This window comes from Ambystoma mexicanum, chromosome 7q, assembly GCF_040938575.1.
Source record: "Ambystoma mexicanum isolate Mex_15411 chromosome 7q, UKY_AmexF1_1, whole genome shotgun sequence".
NCBI classification, from domain to species: Eukaryota; Metazoa; Chordata; class Amphibia; order Caudata; family Ambystomatidae; genus Ambystoma; species Ambystoma mexicanum.
Genome location: NC_090941.1, coordinates 1,119,762,617 through 1,119,790,345, shown reverse-complemented (window position 1 = coordinate 1,119,790,345; position 27,729 = coordinate 1,119,762,617). Strand labels below are relative to the sequence as shown.

General features: G+C 53.2%; 1 protein-coding gene across 1 annotated transcript in view; it reads left to right on the top strand.

Annotated features, from left to right (window-relative positions):
• SMPD1 (sphingomyelin phosphodiesterase 1) overlaps positions 1–25,815 on the top strand; it is a 182,674-nt gene extending 156,859 nt beyond the window's left edge. Inside the window, exon 6 of the mRNA XM_069640538.1 lies at positions 20,438–25,815. Coding sequence (XP_069496639.1) covers positions 20,438–20,847 — 410 coding nt within the window. The 3' untranslated portion in view covers positions 20,848–25,815. The remainder of the gene's footprint in view (positions 1–20,437) is intronic.
• The last annotated feature ends 1,914 nt before the right edge of the window (positions 25,816–27,729 follow it).

Sequence of the window (27,729 nt, the reverse complement as noted above, 5' to 3'; positions counted from 1 at the left end):
AAAACCAAACACAAAGGGCACTCTAACCATTTCTCACAAGGGAGGGAAAGAACACGTTATACAGAAATATACTCTTAGACACCCTAGCAACACTCCCCAATAAGATTGTGAACAAGTTTAGGCAAGGCAGTACTTTAGGATATATAATACTGAGGTGAAAACCCAAGCAAAATGGCACTTCACAAGTTTAAAGAAAGAGGGAAGGAAAAGGTGGTTATAAGAGTTAGGTGCACCAACACATTTCTAGGTGAGAAGCAATCTAGAGAAGGCAGTTGTAACAGATTTAGCCAGAGTCAATAGGCCTGTGCCAGAGTCAGTGGTACAGGGCAAAGTGCCCGGGAGCAAAATGTTCTTGTAGCTTCAGTCAAGTCTTGGTTAAATGATTCAAAAAGGTGGTTGCAGCAAGTGAAAGACAATGTTAGTTGATAGGGGTGGCCAACCCAGGAGGTAGGTAAAGGAATTCAAACATCTTTAGCAATACCCGTGAAACGGGGGGCCTGGCGGAACAATGTACCTGAAAATGTGGAAGCGGCTCCTGCGGTGGCGGTGGTTCCTGGTAGTTCCTGCAGTTCGGGTGATCTAGCAGAGGAAGCGAGGCTCTCGTCATGGAGGACGGTTCGAGTTACTGCATTGCCCAGGGAAGATGCCAGCCCCGGTGATGCCGAAATGGATTAAAAGGTACGCTCCTTTAAATCGCGGTCGTGGTGGACGGGTGCCTGGCTATCCAGTCTCCGAGTGCAGGGCACTGGCGATTCGACCAAGGCAGGTCCTGGACGGCGATTGGCAAACTGGTTGGCCCCACCAGCTCAAGGGAAGAAGGCTCTTGCAGATGAAGCTCTTCTCTCGTCGTGTGGAGAAAAGTGGTGAGACGCTGCAGCAGGGCTTCACCGGTGGTTCAGTCGTTGCAGATGTCTTTGGCTTCTCTCCTCTTCGTTCCAGTGGCAACGTCTTGCTCTTCCAGTTCTCAGGACCCTGCTCTAATGCAAAAAGATCCCAATTCATACAGCCTAGCTGTCACTCACACAGTGGAGTGGTCATCCTGGCGGGAGACCCTCCAGCTTATCAGGGCAGAGTGCGACTTGGGTTGCTCAGGCAACCCTGTCCAGGGGGCCTACTTCCCCTCCCACACAATAGGTCTACTCCAGACTCAGTGGCGCAGAGAGGAGGGCTTCTTGGTAGAAGCCCGCCAAAAGGACGAACAAAAGATCCCCGACATGGGTTAGGATCACAGAGAAAGACACGAGAAAGAATTATTATAAAAGTTCTGGCAAAAAAAAAAACACTGGATTAAAGTTAATACAAATATAAACCGGCGGTTCATTAGAGGCTGTCAGTAAAAGTGGTAGCCTCGAACAATGGGAAAATCCCATAGGGAAATATTTGCGGTCGAATATTTTTGGTAGTAACCCCTGCCACCAGCCAGAAACTTTTGAGAGAAGGACTGTACGGTACCCTCTCGAAAATGAACACCAGGGAACAACTGTTAACCCTTTCCAGTACTTCCATAGTAAGATGGGTTGTACTGGTTTAGTTCATAAAGATTGACTAGTAAAGTCAATGGGGACTTTACATGCCCTGGGAGACAGTAGTCAGTCCCAAGGTATGGAGTCTATGGTTGGGGGTCCCTAGGACACCCCTGTGTTACTGCACTGCGGGTGCTGTGTAACACATGTGGATAAAGAAGGTTCCTATGAGGGTGAGATAAACCCCATAGACATTAAACACAGAAAATAGCCTAGAACACATATAGCAACCATGCCTAAGAGTGGGAAAAAGAGTCACAATCCTGGCAGGAGAAAAAACAAACCCTTCAAATCCAGCAAAGCTGCTGGGGGACTCTATAGGTAAGGGAAATTTCCAATAGAATGAGAATTCTCCCTAACACTCAGTCCACCACCTCTCCTCCTGACCTCACCCGAACACCCTTCATCCGTCTTTGCCCGCGCAGGTCTTTTATACCCAGGCATCTGACCTCTCGGGCCAATCTCTTGCTTCATATTCCCTAGGGGGTGGGCCATAGTCGAATGCTTTTATGAACCCTCTATGGCCCAGCTCCTTGTTCCTGTGCAGGCCATGTTCCGTTGTTTCACGCCGTTCACGCCGCCTTCCTGCTGTCCTGGGAATTGGGTGCTGCGTGCCGATACCCCGTAGATCATCAAAGGTGTTCGGTGTTGGTGATGCTGTCCACAGAATGTCCTGCTGGGGATGAACTGCCTTCTGGAGCCGGCAGTTCTGTAAGAAACGAGAGATGACTTCTGCCAGATCCGGCGCTGCAAGCCCTGGTGCGACCCACAGTGGTGCCACGGTTACATACATGCGCGTCACTATCAGGGGATTCAGGGACAGGCGTCCTCCCAAATCGCTGCCCTAAATATGGGGTAGGATTGGCTCTGGCATACTCCCTGGTAGGTTGCCTGCAGCAGGTTGGGAGTGGTCCTCAGTCTCCCCCACGCCCCAATAGGGTCAAGTCCCTGGCCCTGTAGCCCAGGACCACAAGACCCTGATTGTCAAAGGATGACTCACCTAAAGCTCACCAGCCTCGACCCCTCCGCCCTGGTCTCTACCTATGCCCCCCTCACCATCCCTCCTCTGATTGTAGCTATTCCCTGTCATGTACAGCACCCACTTCTACCTGCTAGTTGCATGGGCACTAAATCCCGATGGATGCCACCTTACCTGCCAACATAACTTATCAAAGAAGCACAGATATGTGTAGTACTCACAGTAGCACGTCTGGATAGAAGACACTCTTTGCAATATAGCGAAATGCACATACTTTGCTTCACACTAGACACGAGTAGCATGGCAACGCCGCAGAGCAACACGGGTTCGAATCCCGGGTCCGCGCTTAGGTATTAAGCGCATTATAAAAAAACAATTATAATTATAACTCGGAGCTGGTAACCTCACCATCGTGCAGGTGCTTAAAAGCTGTTGTACACAGAATAGAAAAGTCCTTGAACCCAAGACTGAATTAACAGGATTCATGTAGATCTCTCTGAGGGGTTGCAGGCCTGCTCCCCTCTGCTGCCTGCCCCCTCTGCTGCCTGCCCCATCTGCTGCCCGCCCCCTCTGCTGCCCACGTTGCCCCCCTGCGCTGCCTGCCCCCCTCCGCTGCCCGCAGTGGCCCCCTCCACTGCCTTGCCCCCTCCACTGCCTTGCCCCCTCCACTGCCTGCTCCCTTCACTGCCTGCTCCCCCCACTGCCTACTGCTTTGCCCCCTTCATTGCCTGCTCCCTCTACTGCCTTGACCCCTTCACAGCCTTGACCCCGTCGCAGCCTGCTCCCTCCACTGCCTGCTGCCTGCCCCCTTCGCTGCCTGCCCCCTTCATTGCCTGCCCCCTTCACTGCTTGCTTATCTGTCCCAGTTATGAAACACGAAAGTGCAATTAAATGAAGCTGTGTGACACGGGTCAGGTAAGCCCAGACTCGAGGACACACAGGGTGCATGCAGCAGTGGTGCACACCATGAGTCAACACCGTCCCTGGGGGCAACAACTGGTAGCAGGTGTCGGCCCATGGTAATGCCACCACTGTTAATGGTCAGTGGTTGTGTGGTGGACACAGGTACTTCACTGGCAAAGCCCTGAACGCTGTCTTGCAGAGTCAGGCAGCCTCTCTGCTTTGCCCACGGTTCTGGCTTTCTTGCTTGGAGTAATGATTTTCATACTCCATCCCTGCACAGCACTGTTTTACTCCAGACAAGGCAACACAAAGGGAACCTTTCCCTGGAACGAGCTGAGCAAATTGAGACATTAGATGACGGATAATGTGAAGGATCATTTTAGCAATCACTGAGAGCGCGTGAAGGATCCTCTTAGCAATCACTGAGAGCGCGTGAAGGATCCTCTTAGCAATCACTGAGAGCGCGTGAAGGATCCTCTTAGCAATCACTGAGAGCGTGTGAAGGATCCTCTTAGCAATCACTGAGAGCACGTGAAGGATCCTCTTAGCAATCACTGAGAGCGCGTGAAGGATCCTCTTAGCAATCACTGAGAGCGCATGAAGGATCCTCTTAGCAATCACTGAGAGCGCATGAAGGATCCTCTTAGCAATCACTGAGAGCGCGTGAAGGATCCTCTTAGCAATCACTGAGAGCGCGTGTAGGATCATTTTAGCAATCACTGAGAGCGCGTGAAGGATACTCTTAGCAATCACTGAGAGCGCATGAAGGATCATTTTAGCAATCACTGAGAGCTCGTGAAGGATCATCTTAGCAATCACTGAGAGCGCGTGAAGGATCCTCTTAGCAATCACTGAGAGCGCGTGAAGGATCCTCTTAGCAATCACTGAGAGCGCGTGTAGGATCATCTTAGCAATCACTGAGAGCGCGTGAAGGATCTTCTTAGCAATCACTGAGAGCGCGTGAAGGATCATTTTAGCAATCACTGAGAGCGCGTGAAGGATCATCTTAGCAATCACTGAGAGCGCGTGAAGGATCCTCTTAGCAGTCACTGAGAGCGCATGTAGGATCATCTTAGCAATCACTGAGAGCGCGTGAAGGATCATCTTAGCAATCACTGAGAGCGCATGAAGGATCATTTTAGCAATCACTGAGAGCGCGTGAAGGATCATTTTAGCAATCACTGAGAGCGCGTGAAGGATCATCTTAGCAATCACTGAGAGCGCGTGAAGGATCCTCTTAGCAATCACTGAGAGCGCGTGAAGGATCATTTTAGCAATCACTGAGAGCGCGTGAAGGATCCTCTTAGCAATCACTGAGAGCGCGTGTAGGATCATCTTAGCAATCACTGAGAGCGCGTGAAGGATCATCTTAGCAATCACTGAGAGCGCGTGAAGGATCATTTTAGCAATCACTGAGAGCGTGTGAAGGATCATTTTAGCAATCATTGAGAGCGCGTGAAGGATCATTTTAGCAATCACTGAGAGCGCATGAAGGATCATTTTAGCAATCACTGAGAGCGTGTGAAGGATCCTCTTAGCAATCACTGAGAGCGTGTGAAGGATCATTTTACTCCAGGGAGGTCAGAAGGCCTCGCCCACGACTATTCATAGCACATCTTCAAGCTGCCAATCTGGAGGCCCCGGGGGCCCCCGCTTACAATGATTGGGGAGGTTCTACCTCTGGGGACGGGGGCAGTGGACGTCTCTCATTCTTCTTAAGGACACCTGTGGAGGTTCCATCAGGGGAGACCCAACAGACCTCTCTCCTAGTCCTTTCTCTATGGCACCTGTGGAGGGTCCATCAGGGGGACCCAACAGACCTCTCTCCTAGTCCTACCTCTATGGCACCTGTGGAGGGTCCATCGGGGGACCCAACAGACCTCTCTCCTAGTCCTTTCTCTATGGCACCTGTGGAGGGTCCATCAGGGGGACCCAACAGACCTCTCTCCTACTCCTACCTCTATGGCACCTGTGGAGGGTCCATCATGGAGACCCAACAGACCTCTCTCCTAGTCCTACCTCTATGGCACCTGTGGAGGGTCCATCAGGGGAGACCCAACAGACCTCTCTCCTAGTCCTTTCTCTATGGCACCTGTGGAGGGTCCATCAGGGGGAGCCAACAGACCTCGCTCCTAGTCCTTTCTCTATGGCACCTGTGGAGGGTCCATTGGGGGGACCCAACAGACCTCTCTCCTAGTCCTACCTGTATGGCACCTGTGGAGGTTCCTTCAGGGGGACCCAACAGACCTCTCTCCTAGTACTTTCTCTATGGCACCTGTGGAGGGCCCATCAGGGGGACCCAACAGACCTCTCTCCTAGTCCTTTCTCTATGGCACCTGTGGAGGGTCCATCAGGGGGACCCAACAGACCTCTCTCCTAGTCCTTTCTCGACGGACCCCTCTCCTAGTCCTTTCTCTATGGCACCTGTGGAGGGTCCATCAGGGGGACCCAACAGACCTCTCTCCTAGTCCTTTCTCGACGGACCCCTCTCCTAGTCCTTTCTCTATGGCACCTGTGGAGGGTCCATCAGGGGGACCCAAAAGACCTCTCTCCTAGTCCTTTCTCTATGGCACCTGGCACCTGTGGAGGGTCCATCGGGGGACCCAACAGACCTCTCTCCTAGTCCTTTCTCTATGGCACCTGTGGAGGGTCCATCGGGGGGACCCAACAGACCTCTCTCCTAGTCCTTTCTCTATGGCACCTGTGGAGGGTCCATCGGGGGGACCCAAAAGACCTCTCTCCTAGTCCTTTCTCTAGTCCTTTCTCTATGGCACCTGTGGAGGGTCCATCGGGGGGACCCAACAGACCTCTCTCCTAGTCCTTTCTCTATGGCACCTGTGGACGGTCCATCGGGGGGACCCAACAGACCTCTCTCCTAGTCCTACCTCTATGGCACCTGTGGAGGGTCCATCGGGGGGACCCAACAGACTTCTCTCCTAGTCCTACCTCTATGGCACCTGTGGAGGGTCCATCAGGGGAGAGCCAACAGACCTCTCTCCTAGTCCTTTCTCTATGGCACCTGTGGAGGGTCCATCAGGGGGACCCAACAGACCTCTCTCCTAGTCCTTTCTCTATGGCACCTGTGGAGGGTCCATCAGGGGGACCCAACAGACCTCTCTCCTAGTCCTACCTCTATGGCACCTGTGGAGGGTCCATCAGGGGAGACCCAACAGACCTCTCTCCTAGTCCTACCTCTATGGCACCTGTGGAGGGTCCATCGGGGGACCCAACAGACCTCTCTCCTAGTCCTACCTCTATGGCTCCACACCTCTCTCCTAGTCCTTTCTCTGTGGCACCTGTGGAGGGTCCATCGGGGGACCCAACAGACCTCTCTCCTAGTCCTACCTCTATGGCACCTTTGGAGGTCCGGGGGAACTTTATTCAAGCTCTTCCTTGAACACGTGGCGGTTTCCAGAGGCCCGCTTTCACCCCTGCTAGCCCATGAGTGTTGCATTGGATACTTTGTTGCCCTGTGCCTAACAGTGTAGTGTGAAGTGGTCACAAATAATAGTTTAAGATTTCGTTCATGTGCACATGTGTACAAACAACTGTAATTGCCCTTATAATATCAACCCGTGTTTGGCTTTTCCAAGGCAAACATTCCACGTTTCCTATTAAGTTTGTAAGCACAATTAGATGGCTATCTCATCTAATCCTATCCAGGTGTTGCGTTCCAATCTCTGGATCGTGTCCAGAGTAAATAGTGTTCAATTATTAATCAACAGTGTTATCTAATATGTTAGATTCAAACTCGGGAGGATAGCTCGGGGGCAACGTGCTTGCCTTGGAAGCAAGACGCCACGACACAGAGCACCACAGGTGCCATCCCCAGTTCCACGCTCAGAAACCTCTGGGTATTAAGCTGTTATAAATAACCTATCTAATCAAACCATTTATTTCATACCCAGGCACAGGGTATGGGTGTCACTTTCTGGATACAAACACATGGGTAGCAACCATCACATAGATTTTGATAACCAGGATCCAGGTGCAAATACTCATAAGTCTCCACTAATTTATGACACTCTCTCATTCCTGTGAATAACGCATGTGAAGGCTCCACCTATGGACGCTCAGAGGAACTACAGTTCCCAGGGGACCACTCTCCTACCTTTTTATTACTCGTCGGGAGGTTCCGCCTATGGCAACCCTAAGGGCCTCTAGCATACTTGTTTACAACACATTTGGATGTTACACCTATCGAGGCTGTGAAGAAGTCTCCTGGCCTACTTTTGGGACATCTAGCGGGGTGGCCAAGGGAGCTGGGTGCCTCCCAGAGCTAGTTGATGATGGAACTGGGGGTATTATCCCGGGTTCACCCTGACGTAGTCCCCGGCGTTGGGCTGGGGACAATACCATGCTGGATAAGGAGACCACTGGCCCTTTAAGGGTATTTAGAAGCGACTGAAATTCTGGTGTTATTGTCTGCAATCTTCCTAAATCAATCGGGCATCAAACGATACAAGGTCCTGCTTCTCTAACAATGATTTTGAGAACAGCCCAGCACTTGTGACATTCACCAATCTTCCAGATGCAGACATTGCGCCATTGTGGTCAGCAGATGCCAAACACATGGACGGACCCGCACAATCCCGAAATCCAAGATGGCGGATGGGCTCTGTAAAGCTGTGGGCCACACACCCCCTAGTGAATCCTTTGCATGTGTAACAACGCTTTTTAAATTGAGCAGGACCAATCCTGGGGTTGCAGTTATTATCACCAACAAGTGCAAACACCAGAACCTGATTACCAAAGCGGGGAGTAGCCTTTAGAGTGTAAAAAACCCAGCTGAAAGACTGGGATCTGCGTTTGCCCGTGGCAGAATTGTTTGCGGCGGAATTGATCATATTCAGTTTCGCCGCAAATACAATTTTACCGCAGCCAAACTCTGCAAATCTATGCTCCCCACATTCCCACCGCTTACCTTTTCCTCATCTGCTGCCTCTCGTGACCCTCAGGCGTCAGTTCTGCCCCTCTAACGTGGGACAGATCTGACGTCACAGGGTCCCTTTTTTTGTTTTCCTCCCCCACTTCCAATCTTCAGGAAGCGGGGGGACACCCCTGCAACCTCCCCAAGCCATCAATACCGAACACGGGGAGTGGAGGACACCCCTGCTACCCATGTTCGGTATTGATTAGCCAATGGGATCGAATCAAATGGATCGAATGGTACTGGCCGAAATGGGCCAAATGTACACTTCGATCAATAAAATTCGATCAAATTGGGTAGTACCCAAAGACAGGGGCGGGTGTTTGAGGAAGGAGATTGTGGCAGGAGTTTCAAGTGAGTTGGACGTTTTTGAAGGATATTGTGGTGGGAGTTTGGCGAGACAAACGAGAGAGGCAGTTGTGATTTGAGATGAGACTGGGAGAGTAAAGAGCAAGAGCAGGGAGGAAGTCCTCTAGAGGAGGTTGGTGGTAGTCAACAGGAGGAAGATGGAAGCCATCTGGAGGTTGTTAGCGGGAGTCAGTAAGTGGAGGCCAGAGCATAGTGTAAGGAATTGGCTGGAGTGCAGAGTGCAGAAGAAAGGCGGGAGCCTAGGAATGTTGTAGCTATAAAGACCAGGAAAGTACGAGAGGGCATATTTAGTCCAAGGCAGATATAAAGTTGCGACCCCACCTCGAACATGTTGAATACACAATGCGAAGAGGAACCAGGAAAAGGTGACCTGGCGTCAAGAAATTGCAGGAAGAGAGGAGTAGAAAGATTGTGAAGAGGGACGAAATGAAGAGCCGGAGAGAGGGAAATTATAGAGCCCTCTAAAGGTTGGCCTCGGACACTGGTAAGGCAAACCTATGTGGGGCTGTCTTGTGGTTGAGGAGATGCTACAAAGGTATTTACTAATTGTGACGTGGACACGGCAACATTTACAGAAGCTACAAGGAGGACCACAGGTTGTCGTGTCCCATCGTTGACAAGAGCGCAGCCATCGGCACCCCAGTGAGAGTACCGTTTGAGAGTGTGAGGGATGGGGGGCGCCTCAAACACTAGTGAACTCTATAAGAAGACCTGCACAATGCTGGAATCAGTGAGAAAAAAAAAGCCCTGTCCTGACACTTTCATTGTTTTTGGGGGTTTCTCCCCAACCTCCCCCCACCCCCCTTTTTTAAGAATACCTGTGTTGGAAGTGGCTAATGATGCAGTCACACTGAGTACATGTGAAGGCAGTCCAGGTGTGGCCGCTGTTAGCTGTTTAAGCTTGAACCTTTGAAGAAGTTTGTTCGACGTATTGTGGAACATGTCTCCCCCAGAAAGAGAGTAATCGTACACATATCACCCCAGGGAAATCACCTGACCACACTCATCAAACGGGCCGAATAAAAGAATAATTTCCTGTCCTGGACATGCTCTGTTCTCTCCTCCTTCTGTCCTGACTTCCGGGGCCTCCTGCTGCCGGAAGCGGTATGTGTGCTTCAATGTTGCCAACTTTTCAATGCTAGGGTGAGGGGCGTAAGCAGTGCAATGAGCCCCAGCCCAGTGTGGGTACCGTGTACTCCGTGATTCAAGCACACGGAGCTTGCATCCCAGGCATACAGAGAGCAGCGGGCATCTCTGTGTGGCTACACGTCCTCTTAGGTGTTCAGCAAAGCAGCTGCGGCCTTGGCTGGGTTATTCCGAAGGGCCGTGGAGTAGACGGTCCGCCGTGGAATTCTAGCCCTGGAGGTTATGATGAAAATCAATGCTGTACGTGACCATTTTCAATGAACAATGTGAAGCCTTTAAACGTAGCCAGCCTCCAATATTAGTTCCATGAAAGTCATTCTCTTTTTTTTTAAAAGTTGAATAGATGCTTTAACAACAAACCAACCCCCTCTCCCACCCTCCTCCACAACTGCTCGGTTTGTTTTCCTCTCTATGCGCAGCTGCCAGTGATAGGGGTGGCACTAATGTGTAACTGACAAGGGGAGTGTTGGGGGTGACTGGCGCCCCGCGCATCACCGCAAGCCCCGGCACCAAGGACTGAGGCACACATGTCCTTCTTGGTTCGGGCTTCCCGGTCGCTCTAACGCGGCCGGGAAACGCCCCGTTCATTTGTACTGCACGCGACGGCGTGCAACGTCACGCCGCCGCGTGCCCGCCCGTCATCGGGCAGCGCCACACTCCTCCTTTTTCAGAGAGAACCAACGAGCACAATTCAACTATACACTGCAAACCAAACAACACTGCAAACAGAACAAGTCACAAACCCCGATGCCATGAACACGCCTTTATAAGTATCCACCCGGGTCCCCTTAGCTAACAGTTCTCACCCTTCGGATCATCAGCCAACTGTCCCAGCACGTAATCAGTGAGGCAGGTTTCCCTCGCCCAGCCCTCTGGGGGTACCTCTGGCTCGCCTCCGGCACGGGTGATCTGTCCACCGACGGGCCCCGGGCTGGGGACTCCGGCATGCAGGGTGGGTCTCCCTCGTCCTCCGGGACTCCTCCCAGGTCCGGATCAGGAGGTGGGTCAGTTCTGGGATCCCTAAGCTTTTTGAAGAAGCTTCCATTGTGAGTTACTTCAAGACCGGCCATCTGACGCAGTTACCATGGAGCCCCGGACCGCCACAACGTCCAGTGGCTCAGGCTCGTACGGCAGGGAGAGCTTTCCATGCGGATGTCGATTGCGAATGAGGACCTCATCGCCCGGCTCCAGCTGTTGTGGGCGAAGCCCCCTCCGCACATTCTCTTGCTCAATTCTCACTCGCCGGTCCATTTCGACTTGTTGGTTATCGATCACCGCAGGTTCTCTTTCTCCTTCCTCTGGCAGCAATCCTCGAGGACACCTCCTGAACAGCGCCTCCGTCGGGCCATCCCCGTGGACGCATGGGGCGTGGTGCGGTATACCATCAAGAATTGGTAAAGGGCTCTCTGTAGGGACTGCCCCTGTCCTTGGGCGATCCTAAAGGTCTTATTGAGAGTCCTCATCAAACGCTCTGCTTCCCCATTTGCTCGAGGCCAGAGAGGTGTGATCTTCCGGTGCACCACCCCACAGCTCACCATTAGTTCTGCAAACTGTTCACTCTGGAATGGCACACCATTGTCCGAGCACAGCGTGTGTGGAAACCCATGAGCCGCAAACACTTTTTCCACAGCCACAACCACGTGCTCAAACGCCACGGACTCCATGAATTCCACCTCGGGATACCTGGAGTACTCGTCAACCAGGACCAGGAAGTGGGTTCCCATGGTGGTGGACCCGAAGTCGGCATGAACTACCTTCCACGGATGGGTCCCCCTCGGCATTACCTCTATGACTGGCTCCCGCTGTACAGGCGATGCTGCCTGGCACCAGACACAGGCCGCCACAAAGTCATCCACCTTGCGTTCCAACTCGGGGAACCACACCTTCATCTGGAGGCGGGCCTTGGTCTTGGCGGCCCCTTGATGACCTCGGTGCGCCAGTGCAATCACCTCGCCCACCTTTGACTGGAGAACTACAATCCGATCACCCCGAAGTAACAGGCCCGATGTTGAGAAGGACAGTTCTTCGCGGACCTTCCATAGTTGCTCCAGCCCAGTCCGGGCCTCCTGAGTGCGCCCCGCCAGGGCCTCGAGCGCTGACTTCCAGGAGCCTTGCTGCATGGACTGCCTCAGAACCTTAAAACACTCATCCTGTGCCGCCGCAGTCTCCAGCTCCTGAAGAGGCATGGCATTCGGCGTGGCTGCTTCCACTACGACTCGGACATGCTCCTCAGCTTCTTCCTCACAGGTGTCTCGATCCCCTCCTCCAGGCTGCGTTATTCGCCCCCTGTGGATATACCAGAGTCCCACCATACTCCAAAAGAGCCAGCATCCACCCCTCAATGCGTGCTGGTGGCTTGGATGACGACCCCGCTAGGATGGGTAGCAGTGGTTTGTGGTCAGTTACCACCGTCACCGGGAGTCCGTGTACATAGAGCCGGAAATGGCGGCATCCCCACAGCACTGCCAGCGCCTCGCTCTCAATCTGCGAGTATCGTTGTTCTGCGTCCGACAGTGCTTTGCTGGCATACGCAACTGACCGGGCACCGCCGTCACGGTCAATCTGTGTCAATACAGCACCCAGGCCAAATGGGCTGGCGTCGACGATGATCTCCGACGGTAATGCAGGATCAAAGAACGACATAGTGTCCTCGGCCGTGAGGGCGCTTCTAATGTCATCAAAAGCCGCCTGCTCCTGTGGGCCCCGATTCCAGATAGTGACTTTTCTTGTCAGGGCCCTGAGAGGCTCAGACCTGGTTCTTGATGAACCGCCCACAGTAAGTGACCATGCCCAAGAAGCTTCGCACCTCCGATACAGACTCCGGTGGTTGTGCCTTCTGTATGTCCAGTACCTTCTTGGGGTCAGACACCCCCCCTCCTTGAACACAAACCCAAAGAACTCCAGGGAGGGGCGTAGAAACTCGCACTTCTCCTTGTGGAGGGTGAGTCCCAATGACCGCAGCCTCTCAAATGTCTTCGCCAAATGCCTCAGATGGTCCACCTCCGTCCTTGCAAACACCAGAATGTCATCGCTTATGTTCAGGACGCCCTCGAGATCAGCTAGGGCACCCCGAATGATGTTCTGAAATACTTCAGCCGCCGAGGACACCCCAAAGCTCAGCCTCTTATAGCGATACAATCCCCGGTGTGTGGTGAAGGTGGTAATATACCTTGACTCGGGGTGGAGGACAACCTGGTGATAGCCGGCCCGGAGGTCGAGTTTCGAGAAGAACCGAGCGCCCTGCACCTCCGCAATGATGTCATCCAGCGTCGGGGTGAGGTGCCTCTCCCTCTTGATGGCCTTGTTGGGGATCCTCATGTCCACACAGATCCTGACTGCACCCGGTTGTTTGAGCTTCCTTGCCACCACTATAGGGGACACCCAGGGAGTCGGGCCCTCAACCTTTTCTATGATGTCTAGATCGACGAGGCTGTCCAGTTCTTTGTCGACCTGCTCACGGAGGTGGAATGGTACCCTCCGATGTTTCAGGGCGATCGGCTGCACCGACTCATCGATGTGCAGCCGCATCGGCTCCCCGGCCATCCGCCCGATCCCCTTGAACAGAGCATCATGCTTCTCCAGTAAGTCATTAATGTCTTCCAGGTAGACGGAGTACGCGAAGCTGACGATGCCGAGAGCTTCTGCCGCTGCACAACTTAACAAAGTATTCATACTCACTGGGGTCACGTAGAAGCGTGCTGTGATGTGAGAGCCATCGTGTTCTACTTTTGCTACGAATGCCCCGTCCAGCGGGATGGGCTCCACACCACCGAATGCAAAGATGCGGGCCTTGGGTGTGACCAGCCTGGGCGGCTGATCCATGGCGTTGTAGTGTTCACGGGCCATGACGTTTACCGACGCCCCTGTGTCCACGAGGACAGGGACTGGAGACTGGTTCACTTCAACCACGCACCTTGGTTGTCGTCGGTTCCTGCTTCTTAGAACCCCCACACTTGAGACAAAGAATATGTTCTCTTCGTCTTCTTCCTCTGCCTTTTCCACCTGGGCCTCCTCCTCGCTCTGGTCCACTTGAGCGACATTGGACGGCCGACCTTGGCGAGTGGAACTAGTCCGGCCTTGGCCCCTTGGCACCAATACGGGCATAGTCGCCCTACTCACCCTTGAGAAGTGGTCCGGCAGCCCGCACCGTCCACAGGTCTTTCCAGCTGCAGGGCATTCTGACTGGTGGGGCAGGTCATACCCGCATTTTTGGCAAATCTCGCCTGCCCTCCCGGCTCTGTCTCGGGTGCTGCCGCCAAACCTCCTGGCACCACTTCCCCCTCGCCACATCACGCAGACCTCTTCAGTTTTGATAGGGCGCGACCCGGCCTCCATTCTTGCAGCTCTCGCCTCCGACACCTCGTGGCACCTTCCTAGCTCAAGGATGCGCTGGAGCGTTATCCCGGGCTCCCTCAGCACCTGGCACCTAAGCTTGCCTGATGAGCACGCCTGGATAAGCATGGTCCTGATCATGTCCTCTGCGTCACCCCAGGCACAGGCGAGCGACAGACGCCTCAGGCGCCCATAAAAAGTGTCCAAGGTCTCATCATCTTTTTGTTTGGCAGAGAGCATCACGAACTGCTCATAGTCCGCGTTGGCAAGGGGCAGAAAGTACACTTGTAGGGCGGCCTTTGCTTGATCATAAGTTCCATTCCCTTGTGGCAGAGATTCAAAGGTCTCCTGGACAGAGGGCCCTGCCGAGTATAACATCGTAGCCAGCCTGGTGTCATCAACCAGATGTGCAGCCCTGAAGTACATGTCCAGGCGGTCCACCCACCTTCTCCATCTCGGCCCCAAGCTGGAGGGCGGGCCCGACACATCGAATTCAGGGATGGGCTGCAGAGCAGCATGTGCACGTACCTGGGCCATGACAGGTGCAGCTTGTTGAACAACAGGTGCTGCAGCTGGTTGTATTGGGGGTTGAAGAGCCGGAACCGCTGCCTGACCACCTACTGGTGCTGCTGGTTGCTGCATTGCAGGCTGTCGACCCTGCGGGGCCACTGGCGCACGAGGACGTAGCTGCGCCGCCGCACTGTGTGCTCCGTCCTGATCCTCGGTGTCACTCATGAGTTTGAGCGCACAGGCACCCCCAGAATGTTGACCAGGAGCCGCAACTCAAACACCCAATCCAAAATGACCCCCAGCATGGACCACCCCTGGATACAGTCACTTGCAACACACCTCTGTGATGATGAAGAGGATGAAGGCTGGTGGGGCCACCAGGATGATGATGAAGGGGATGAAAAAGGCACTCTGCCTTTAGCTGTTCCAAAAATTGTGCCAAAAGACAAATGGGTTATGCAGGCCCAGCCAAGATGTGCCTTCTCCTGGCATCCACTCGACGTAGAAAACCCAAAATTGAGTCGATGCACTGTTCAGGAAAAACCTTGTGTAGATGTAGCTGTCAGCTACCAGGATTTCCAAAAATTAGGCCTCGGGTCGCTTCAGGGCTCAAACCGGAGCATCTTGAAGTCCCACAGCCTGTTGCACAAAATGGCCGCCAGCCGCGTGGGCAACGCACTACCCGCGGCGTGAAACTAAGTCTTTATTCCGACCTTGTTTCGGTGAAAAATTGTTCCGATGATCACCGCCGGGCCCGGGCATCATTTATCCCATCCTCGTCGCCACTGTTGGGGGAGACTGGCGCCCCCCGTGCGCATCACCGCAAGCCCCGGCACCAAGGACTGAGGCACACATGTCCGTCTTGGTTCGGGCTTCCTGGTCGCACTAATGCGGCTGGGAAACGCCCCGTTTATTTGTACTGCACATGACGGCGTGCAACGTCACGCCGCCGCGTGCACGCCCGTCATCGCAGCGCCACAGGGAGCGTCACTCAAATAGAAAGAGAGAGAGGGTGGGGAGAGAGAGAGGGAAGAGAGAGGGTAGTGGGGGGAAGAGGGAGAGAAAGGGGAGAAAGGAGGGAGATAGAGCAGGAGAGTCAGAGAGGGGAAAAGAGGGGGAGAGAGATGGTGGGAGAGACGTGAGAGGGGACACAAATGGAAGACCGGGAGAGAGAGGAGAGGGAGGGTAGAGAAATGGGAAAGAAATGGGAGAGAAATGGGAGACAGAGGGGAGAGAAATTGGACAAAGAGTAGAGGGAGAGAAAGTGAGGGGCAGAGTGGGCGAGAGGGGGCAGAGTGGGCAAGGGAGGCAGAGTGAGCGAGTGGGGGGCAGAGTGGGCGAGGAGGGTAGAGTGGGGGAGAGAGGCAGAGTGGGGGAGAGAGGCAGAGTGGGGGAGAGGCAGAGTGGGCGAGAGGAGGGGCAGAGTGGGCGAGAGGAGGGGCAGAGTGGGCGAGAGGAGGGGCAGAGTGGGCAAGAGGAGGGGCAGAGTGGGCAAGAGGAGGGGCAGAGTGGGCGAGAGGAGGGGCAGAGTGGGCAAGGAAGGGCAGAGTGAGCGAGGGTGGTAGAGTCGGAGAGAGGGGGCTAGAGGAGCTAGAGTGGGCGAGAGGGACAGAGTGGGGCAGAGTGGAAAAGGGGGGCAGAGTTGGCGAGAAGGGCTAGAGTGGTAGAGGGGGCTAGAGTGGTAGAGGGTGCTAGAGTGGGAGAGGGGGCTAGAGTGGGAGAGGGGGCTAGAGTGAGAGGGGTAGAGTGGGCGAGAGAGGGGTAGAGTGGGCGAGAGGGGTAGAGTGGGCGAGAAGGGCAGAGTGGAAGAGGGGGGTAGAGTGTGCGAGAGGGGCAGAGTGGGGCAGAGTGGAAGAGGGGGGTAGAGTGTGAGAGAGGGGCTAGAGTGGGAGAGAGGGGCTAGAGTGGGAGAGGGGGCTAGAGTGAGAGAGTGGTAGAGTGGGCAAGAGAGGGGTAGAGTGGGCGAGAGGGGGGCGAGAGGGGGCTAGAGTGGGCGAGAGGGGTAGAGTGTGAGAGAGGGGTAAAGTAGGTGAGAGGGGGCTAGAGTGGGCGAGAGGGGGCTAGAGTGGGTGAGAGAGGGGTAGAGTATGCGAGAGGGGTAGAGTGGGCGAGAGAGGGGTAGAGTGGGCGAGAGGGGGGTAGAGTGGGCGAGAGGGGTAGAGTGGGCGAGGGGGGTAGAGTGGGAGAGGGGGGTAGAGTGGAAGAGAGTGCTAGAGCAGCATATGACGCGCCGGGTGCAGTTGCTATATAATTTATTAATCATTAAACATGCAAATAGTGTTCCATTTCCACAATGTCACAAAGAGATGTTTTACACACTCGGTCCCTGTGTCCCTCCTGTGTCGGAGCACGTCCAACGCAACTTCCACGGGCGGTTCAAAGCATAGGTAGTGGTGGCCGTGCGCGCTAAACTGCGACTAAAAAATCAATAGTCGGCCAACATCTTGATTTAGCTTTTATGAAAAATCCTGATTATAGAAATGTCCATAGTTTTCCAGGGCGTGTCACTTATTCACCATTGGCATGGAATTATCCTTTAGTTCAGGCAAGCCTGTTCCCTGTGTTCTGCATGTTTCTGCCAGCAGTGCCGGATGGACTCTTCATCAGGAGGCAACATCTGCTTTATAGAAAATGAAAGTGATAACACAAATCTAAAATTAATCCTACTTAGATATCGACTGTGCAGAGAAGGTGGATTCCTAAAATCGGGACTATACTCCTGTTTCCTTACGAAGGACACTGCTTGGAATGATGAAATCAGACATTTGGACAAAATGCTGAGTCAATATGTCGTCTCATAATTTGATTTAAAATCGGCATCGGGGCAACTTGTTTTTGGCTACTGCCTTAGCGTCAGGGTTTCGTTTGGGTTATTTCTACATCTGATTGACGGGTGATGGGGTAGCCAGTGTGCTGGAGTGAAGCAGCGGAGGGACCTTCTAATCCTGGCGGGGCCTCTTCCACTTTATCGGCAGAGCTGTCCGCCCCCGCTACCCAGATCACAGACGCCTCCTGGGTTCAGAAGAAATATCAACTGGGCGACCTCACATAAAAAAAAAACCTTCCCCGGACGTTAGGGATCCCCGGGGATCCCCGGCCAACCTGCGAGAGCCTTCCATGCATTGCGCAGGTCGGGAAAGAAGGAAGGCCCAACCTGCGAGGGCCCTCCATGCATTGCGCAGGGCGGGAAAGAAGGAAGGCCCTACCTGCGAGGGCCCTCCATGCATTGCGCAGGCCGGGAAAGAAGGAAGGCCCAACCTGCGAGGGCCCTCCATGCATTGCGCAGGGCGGGAAAGAAGGAAGGCCCAACCTGCGAGGGCCTTCCATGTATTGCGCAGGGCAGGAAAGAAGGAAGGCCCAACCTGCGAGGGCCTTCAATGTATTGAGCAGGGCATGGAGCAGGGCGAGGGCCTTCAATGTATTGAGCAGGGCATGGAGCAGGGCGGGAAAGAAGGAAGGCCCAACCTGCATTGAGCAGGGCGGGAAAGAAGGAAAGCCCAACCTGCATGGAGCAGGGCGGGAAAGAAGGAAGGCCCAACCTGCGAGGGCCTTCCATGAATTGCGCAGGGCAGGAAAGAAGGAAGGCCCAACCTGCGAGGGCCTTCCATGAATTGAGCAGGGTGGGAAAGAAGGAAGGCCCAACCTGCGAGGACCTTCCATGCATTGCACAGGGCAAAAAAGGAAGGCCCAACCTGCGAGGACCTTCCATGCATTGCGCAGGGCGGGAAAGAAGGAAGGCCCAACCTGCGAGGGCCTTCCATGCATTGAGCAGGGCGGGAAAGAAGGAAGGCCCAACCTGCGAGGGCCTTCCATGCATTGCGCAGGGCAGGAAAGAAGGAAGGCCCAACCTGCGAGGGCCTTCCATGCATTGCGCAGGGCAGGAAAGAAGGAAGGCCCAACCTGCGAGGGCCTTCCATGCATTGCGCAGGGCAGGAAAGAAGGAATGCCCAATCTGCGAGGGCCCTCCATGCATTGCGCAGGGCAGGAAAGAAGGAAGGCCCAACCTGCGAGGGCCTTCCATGCATTGCGCAGGAGGAAAGAAGGCGGGAAAGAAGGAAGGCCCAACCTGCGAGGGCCTTCCATGCATTGCGCAGGGCAGGAAAGAAGGAAGGCCCAACCTGCGAGGGCCTTCCATGCATTGCGCAGGGCATGAAAGAAGGAAGGCCCAACCTGCGAGGGCCTTCCATGCATTGCGCAGGAGGAGGCAGGCTTGCAATGGTAAACAGTCTTTATATCGAATATGTTATAGAGAAAAGAACATATCGAATATTTTAGGACAGTTTTATAGAGAATGCATTTAGGGGTGGGGTTAAGGGTTAAATATTTTTGGGAAACGGTTGGGGTGGGTTTTTAGGGGTGGGAAATAAGGGGGGGTACCCTCCACCTACCCCCGCCCCCAAAAAGAAAAGTGCATTCTCTATTACATTTTTCGTTAGAAAAAATATTCGATATTTGTGGATTCTTTATAAATGACTTTGTATAAAGACATGTAACCGCTTGCCATTATATTTATTAATGATTAAAAAACAGAACACTCAAAACATCTGAAATAAATACAATATAAACTGCACAGGGTAGGTAACATGGAAAACATGGCAAGGGCTGTTAAAAGGGTACACTGAAGGAAGTCAATATTGTGAAAACAGCAACATGTTGAATTCATGAGCAGGCCAGGATTTTGTGTAATGGGAAGTGCAGGAAATAAAAGTGACAATCCATTGAATGCATCGTCTAAATGTAATGAACATTTCAATAATGAAACTTTGGTAAAAGGTTACCGGGAAAAGCACCGTACATGACCAGTAAGGTTGCAGCCTGTGAGGCGGGCGGTTAGGACTGCGTGCCATATGAAAGAGTTTGTGTTGCACTGCGTCCTCCGCCTTTGCACAAACCGGCCTCTTTTTAAAGTCCTCCGTCCTTTCACCTCTTTACACTACACCGGGGCTTTTTTCCGAATCCCGCGCTAAAAATAGTGGTTAACCTGGTGATGCCCTTTACGTTCTTTTTGACCAATCTATGGGGATTTTCTGCTGCTCAAAGGGTGGATTTCGGGAGCAGGACGAACGTAACATGTCCGCCTGCTAGTCCCGCTCCCCCTGCCACTTCCCCTAGGTTACCACCATGGTGTATTTCCATGCTGGCGGTAAATCACTGGGCTCCTTTGGGATCCGTCTCGAATTGCCATCTGGTATAGCAGGCGGATTCCATAGGAATCCATTGTAAGGGAATCCATTGTAAGGGCCGTCTCCAATCGTTAATTGCGTCAGATGTGTACACTGCCACAAATGGAGTGAACAAGTTAAGTGTAAGGGCGCTTTTGCCTTTATTTTACTATTTCCTTTTCCACTGAGTGCTGGAAAAGTTAAAAATTGCACAGAGGGAAACTTTAAGTACAAACCGAAGTCGTCCCCTCCATGCAACTCACAGATGAAATGAACATGCCCCCCTCGCCACACCCCCACTATATTTAAATTGGGTGAATGCTAGCCTGGGGAGCACTGGGGAGCACTATCAGACATGTTATGTGGGACTAGGAAAACCGGAGAGGATGCTGGGAATGCTTGATCTGGATTGCTCAGTCATGTGACCTTCAGAAGGAGGCATTAACAGCCAGTAATGTTGTCTACAGCAGGGAAGACTTCATTTTCTTTTGTGTTAAACCCCCATACTGTATGATTGATAAATTTCCTTTTGTGGTACAGATGTGTTCTATAGTAACAGCTTCTCTCCTGCTCCTTTTTCCAGGTTACCGTGTTTACCAGATTGATGGAAACTATACCACGAGTTCTCACATGGTACTGGATCACGAAACCTACATCCTGAACTTGACAGAGGCCAATGTCAACCGTGCAGCGACCCCACAGTGGAAGCCCCTGTACGGCGCGCGAGCAGCCTTCGGCTTGAAGAACGCCTTCCCAGTTGACTGGGACAACCTCCTGAAGACCTTCCTCCGGGACGATGCACTCTTCCAGAAGTTTTGGTACCTCCACCACAAGGGCCACGTTCAGGAGGTCTGTCTGCAGGCCTGCAAAACGTCAACAATGTGCCGGCTGCGTACGGGACGCTCACATGACCCAGCGCTCTGCAAGGACCTGGAGAAGGAAATGCGATTTGATTTGAGCCGGAGCAGCTGGAAGCCAAAGAGTTTCTGCTGAATGCGCTAATGTCAAGGGCGGCCATTTTGTTTTTCTAACCTGGTAGATAACCAGCGTTCCACTCATGCAATGGTCACCATACTCAGGTTTGGGGCTGAAAATACTCATGGTATCCATTCACACAAACTGGAAAACAGAGGACTTCCCAAACGCCCTACTCTTGACCGTACTTCTCTTGTGGCATACATTTCCATATCACTCCCACCTGTGCTTCTCTGAGTTTCTCTTCACTCTCCAGCTATCATTCCTCATTCCCAATTCTCTGATGCCTCCTTCCGATGAACGATAGGCTTGCCAAGAATCATGTCAGCTGTGCTCATTCAAGCTGTGATTGGTTCCTTTGCTTGCAGTCTGTACATGTACAGTACCCCAAAGCCGTCACCTCACGCTTGATGGTCATAGCACCGTCTCTTGGTTGTATGTTATAGAAGTGTTACCCCTCTGTAGCTCGGGACCTCTTGCTGCACTCTGTGGTCCTTGCCAAAAGCACTTTCTGAAGCGTCTAAAGATACAGTGTTCCTGACTGCTACATCCAACATGGCTACCAGCGTCCTGCACATGTGGATGGAATGACTGCTGACCGGCCATTGGACACCACGGCCAGGTCATCCAAGACAAGGCAGTTCTAACAGAACCTCAAAGGCACTCTGTATGGAATTTAGAAAGCGTGTTACTATATAGGAAGCAACCGAGCTCTGTGCAAAAGGGGCTTCAAGACGGCAAGCACCTCGGAGGGGACTCCATTCTCCAGCCTTCCTCATGATGGCCCTGTTCACAAGATACTTCCCCTTTTCAACTGTTTATTCCCTCCCTCTGGGTCTTTTGACTTGCCTCCAAACTGTACTTCCTCAACACCACCTCTGTGGCGCCTGATCCCTGTTTAATTAATTATTTGATTGCCTGATCATGGAGCCGCCAGGATTTTAGTTCCTCAGGTGTCAAGCCTTGGACTTGATCTTTGCCCGTTGCAGATGGTCACGTCCCGTTCTGGGAACAGGAACCGCGAGGCTCTGCCTTGTGACCGCTGCCGGTGAGCCGTAGGGTACCGCCTCATGCTTCACACCATATAGTTTAATATATAATAATTTAATAATATTTTGAATCATCCTTTATAGAAGTAGGCCTCATTTGTGTACCATATTATAGTGTTTTATATATAGATAAATTGTTTATTTGATGCCTCCGTGCAGATGAAGGAGTTGCCGGCGAACCGCTGGCCTAAACTAATGACCATCCTGCGGCTCTACCACGGCATGCCGGCCAATCAGATACTTGAATCTTGGGCATGCCGGCCAATCAGATACTTGAATCTTGGGCATGCCGGCCAATCAGATACTTGAATCTTGTGCCAACTGTAGGGGAAGGGATCTCTAAAGGTGTTGTGTATGTGCCTCGTGCCAATTCTGCTGGGAGATCAGTGTTCACCTCCCCTCTCCCATTCCTTATCTGAAAGATCTCCTGAACCAACCAAGGGTTGACAGGATTAGTATTAACATTACTGGCACGACTCCACTGACTTTCAATTACAGACCCATTCCATTGGGTCACATTTGGACTGGCAGTCCAGATTGTGGAGGCTTTCCAAGTGTGCCAACCTCATTACGTGCAATTGTTTGCAGTGGCATGTGGACCTCATGAAAGTATTACCAGCTGACACGTCAAGGGTGGGCATGTCATAAAAACATACTTTGAAGGTGGGTACAGGGTATTACCATAATTGACCTAAAAGCATTTGACCTAAAACATTTGATCAAATTTTTTTATTTTACCTTTTTTTTGGGTCAAATTTAATTATATATATATATATGGGGCTGGGTAAGGGTATAGATTAGGTTGAGGGGAAGTGGGGGGGACAGTGTAAACTGAAGAAAAGGTCAAATAAATTTGATCAAATGTTTTAGGTCAAATAGACCCAAGCCGGGTAAAGTACTCAGAGGTGCTTTGCTAGCAGTGTTTTGTGGTGGGCCGGTCCGACCTCAGGAAGTTGACTGAGGCGCTTGAGCTGCCATGAATTGCACAGAAGTGGAGCAGGTCATCCCACGCCATCATGAGGCAGCCAGATGGCCACTGTGAGTACCTCCTGAGGGCCATTTAGACACCTGAAGAAGGTCTTTGTTACCCACTTTAAATAAAGACGGACACTTTGGGATTGTGGGCGGCCGAGAGTCATGATCCGCCTTGCGGGGCCGACAAACCTCATAACACTTGTGGAAATATCCTTTAATTTTCAATGTTGACGGAACAATTGCCCAATATGTAGAGCGTTGTGGCTTCTATCTCTGCAGGTGTGTTCAGGCTGCGGGGCACCAGACAGGCGGGCAGATATGGTATGGGTCCTCCGGGGTTCCTTAGGCTGCTTCTATGAGGGTGCTTTGGGAAAGAGAGGATCTTGTGTCGGAAAAAGCAGACATGGACACCAATGTTGGGGAAAAGCATAGGAGGGCCCCCAGAGTGCTTGCCTCTGGCAGCGTGCATGGGAGGGCACCCGGAGCACTTGCCTCTGGCAGCGTGCATTGGAGGGCACCCGAACCGCTTGCCTCTGCAGCGTGCATTGGAGGGCACCCGGAGTGCTTGCCTCTGGCAGCATGCATTGGAGGGTACCCGGAGCACTTGCCTCTGGCAGCGTGCACTGGAGGGTTATCGGAGCGCTTTCCTCTGGCAGCGTGCATTGGAGGGCACCTGGAGTGCTTGCCTCTGGCAGCGTGCAGTGAAGGGCACCCGGAGCACTTGCCTCTGGCAGCGTGCATTGGAGGGCACCCGAACCGCTTGCGTCAGGCAGCGTGCATTGGAGGACACCCGGACCTCTTGCGTCTGGCAGCATGCATTGGAGGGCACCCGGAGTGCTTGCCTCTGGCAACGTGCATTGGATGGCACCCAGACCGCTTGCCTCTGGCAGTGTGCATTGGAGGGCACCCGGAGCGCTTGCCTCTGGCAGCGTGCATTGGAGGGCACCCGGACCGCTTGCGTCTGGCAGCGTGCATTGGACGGCACCCGGACCGCTTGCCTCTGGCAGCGTGCATTGGACGGCACCCGGAGCGCTTGCCTCTGGCAGCGTGCATTGGAGGGTACCCGGAGCGCTTGCCTCTGGCAGCGTGCATTGGAGGGCACCCGGGGTGCTTGCATCTGGCAGCGTGCATTGGAGGGCACCCGGACCGCTTGCCTCTGGCAGCGTGCATTGGAGGGTACCCGGAGCGCTTGCCTCTGGCAGCTTGCATTGGAGGGTACCCGGAGCGCTTGCATCTGGCAGCGTGCATTGGAGGGCACCCGGAGCGCTTGCCTCTGGCAGCGTGCATTGAAGGGAACCCGGAGCGCTTGCCTCTGGCAGCGTGCATTGGAGGGCACCCGGAGCGCTTGCCCCTGGCAGCGTGCACTGGAGGGCACCCGGAGCGCTTGCCTCTGGCAGCATGCATTGGAGGGCACCCGGAGTGCTTGCCTCTGGCAGCGTGCACTGGAGTTATGACGGGACCGAGCCAGCGTATCCACATCGACCGACCCACCACACAAACACCCGTGCTCACTCATTAACAAGCAACCAAGCGGAATATATCCACCTGGGTCCCCTTCTGGCAACGCACACCCCACATGGCGTAACTCAACTCCACTAGAATGTTACGCGCACAGAGAGCGTGTGCGCTTCTGATCTGCACTCAACAGCACCTCAGATGAACTCCCACTCACTCCATCCCTTCCCGTCCCTTCCGGGTTCTAGCATCAGGAACCTGCTCAAATGCCAGAGGTTGCGCTCCCGAAGACCCAGTTACATGACAGGTCGCCCTCTGTCCTTGAGAAAGGAGAGGACAGTCGCCACCAGGCAGGGTTTGTGACACTGAAATCAGGAGCACACTAGGCAGGCGTGATGGGCCCGCTACCGCCAGCTGTCATTGTCATGGAACCGACATGCGGGCGGGTAGGTGGCCAGGGTGAAGTGGGTGTATGAGAAACCCCGTAGATGGGGCAGTTCTGTACGCTCTGCTGGCGGAAGCCTTGTCTGCCCAGGTCGTGAGTAAGCAGCAGGCCTGTTTCCCAATCCAGTGTTCCTCCCGACTCCGCTCCCTGGCCACTCGCTCACTTGCTGCCTTTCCCGGGCAGCGTCCTGTCCGTCACCCTGCTGAGTGGGCAGCGGAGCGGGACAGGGGCTCAGTGGGAGTGCAGACAGCATTAGAGCTTCTTGTCTAGAGCTGGCACCGGCTATGGGGTCCAAAGTGCTGCCATATCTGTCCTGCCGCTCCACGCTGGATCCCCACCACTCATGACTCGGCGCCATCCCGTTTCCACCATGCCAGGGCACCGACTGTGTGCTGATGCCATCGTGGGACAAATTCCGCCAGGATCCAGGTTTACATCAAAATACTGGAAAACACAAGCCTCTACCTCTCTCCCTTTCCCTCTCTCTCCCCCTTTCTCTCTTTCGCTCTGCCCCCCTGTCCCTCTCCCTACCTCTCTCCCCTTCTCCCCCCTCTCCTCATCTCCCCCTCTCTTTCCCTCTCCCTCTTTCTCTCTGCCTCTCCCTGTCCCTCTCCCCCCACCCCCTCTCTTTCCCTCCCTCCCAGAGCAGAAATGTTCCAGAAGGCCAGTGGTAAGCAGCGAGAACCCCAGACACAGGTATGCTGGCACGGGGCCCGGGGACCCCATCTGAAGAGCCCCTCCCAGAGATGACGACTGTGGAGAAGGCGGGGCGCACACCGTTGGGTCCAAGCTCTGCATTTCAAAGTCTGGACTGGGTGAGTGGTCTCCCGCTTTCAGGTGTAAATAGTCTACAGCGGGACACAATGGATGATTGCATCTATCAATAATAGATGCCGTTTAATTCGGTTAATAACAGCAATTTGACATTTCAATCGCTATTTACAGTGGAATGGATTTCACGTCTAAACAGAGATAAAAGGCACACAGGTGTTCACGCTGGCCTTGTGATGTGGGCAGTGGAACTCTGTTAGTGCTTTGCAATAAAAAGCCATTCGACCTGTTGATTGATTGATATTTTATTTCTATCGCGCTCGTACACAAGTGTTTCAGAGTGCGACAAGGCAAGGGAGGGGAACAGGTGAGAACAAAACAGCGATCTTACTAGGCCCAGTGACATTGAGAACACGCAAGTGCATGGGAGAGGGGGGAGGGGAAAAGTGCATGGAAGGGGGGAGAGGTGGAAAGTGCATGGAAGGGGGGAGAGGTGGAAAGTGCATGGAAGGGGGGAGAGGTGGAAAGTGCGAAGCAGAGGAGAAACAGATAAATAACAATAAATAAATAATAAAGACAACAAACAGTGGTAATGCAGCCAGCAATGTGCAAGTGCTATGTTTAAGGCAGCAGACAGGGTAGATCTGATAAGTGCAGGAAGAAAAAGGGGGTCTGTATGGGTACAGATACAGACCCCAGTGCAAGGGGTGGCCCGGAGGCATTGTGGGAGGGTGGCAGGATGAGCAGGTACCTGGGCCCGAAGGATAGAGGGTGGCCAGGTTCACGGTGCCAAGAGAGAACAGATCAGCAGGGGAGAGGGGGAGCGAAGGCAGAAGAAAAGATGAAGGTCTTGAGGTGCTTCCGGAACCGGAGATGGTTCTCCTCAAGTTTTAGAGTGGCAGGGAGGCTGTTCCAGAGGGAGGCCCCAACCGAAGACAGATTCTGCTCGTTTCTAAGAAAAATGACTGACCCTGAGTGAGTTGGAGGTAGAGGAGCGAAGAGCTCGAGAGGGGAGGTATTTGCGGAGGGATAGCTGAAGGTATTTTGGACCCAGGCCCCAGAAAGCCTTGTGGACAATGCAGAGGGTTTTGAATTTAATAATTGCATCCACTAGGAGCCAGTGGAGAGATTTCAGAGCTGGAGAGATACAACCCCAGGGCTTGAGGCCAAGGACAGGTCTTGCAGTCCTGTTCTGGAATAGTTGCAGAGGGCGGAGAGTAGAGGCAGGTAGATTTAGAAAGAGGCTGTTACAATAGTCCAAGCTAGAGAGAACCAGAGCTTGGGATACCATGAGCTTCTGGGGGAAGGCGAGGAAAGGCAGAGTACCTCTGAGGAGAGCACCTCTGTTGTGTGCCATAGGTTGTGTGTTTGCATTTATAGTCTGGTGAAATGTGTGATTTTACATGATGACAAGGGCCTTGCAGTGCACGTTTTGGTGGAGAAAGAGGTGACTTAAAGCGCAGACCAGCAGGGGGCAGTCTTTATTCATGTACTGTGATATGTGTAAACTCTTCCAGTGTTAGGTCTGCACTGGTCATTTCCCCAACGTTGGGCCAAAGCAATAGTGTGATAAAGGGGGGGTGGCCATGCAGGCACGTGAGCAGCTGGCACCCATCTAACCTCGGCCCTGCCTAATCCAAAAAGGATGCGACATCTCACTAATTCATGTGCAGTCCCAGGCTGTGACATCACACACGCATGCAGTCTACATCCAACAAAAGGACGTGACATCTCACTAATTCATGTGCAGTCCCAGGTTGTGACATCACACTCACATGCAGTCTACATCCAACAAAAGGAAGAGACATCTCACCAATTCATGTGTAGTCCCGGGCTGTGACATCTCACTCACATGCAGTCTACATCCAACAAAAGGACGTGACATCTCACTAATTCATGTGTAGTCCCGGGCTGTGACATCTCACTCACATGCAGTCTACATCCAACAAAAGGAAGATACATCTCACCAATTCATGTGTAGTCCCGGGCTGTGACATCTCACTCACATGCAGTCTACATCCAACAAAAGGACGTGACATCTCACTAATTCATGTGCAGTCCCAGGCTGTGACATCACACTCACATGCAAGCTATATCCAACAAAAGGATGGGACATCTCACTAATTCATGTGCAGTCCCAGGCTGTGACATCACACACGCATGCAGTCTACATCCAACAAAAGGACGTGACATCTCACAAATTCA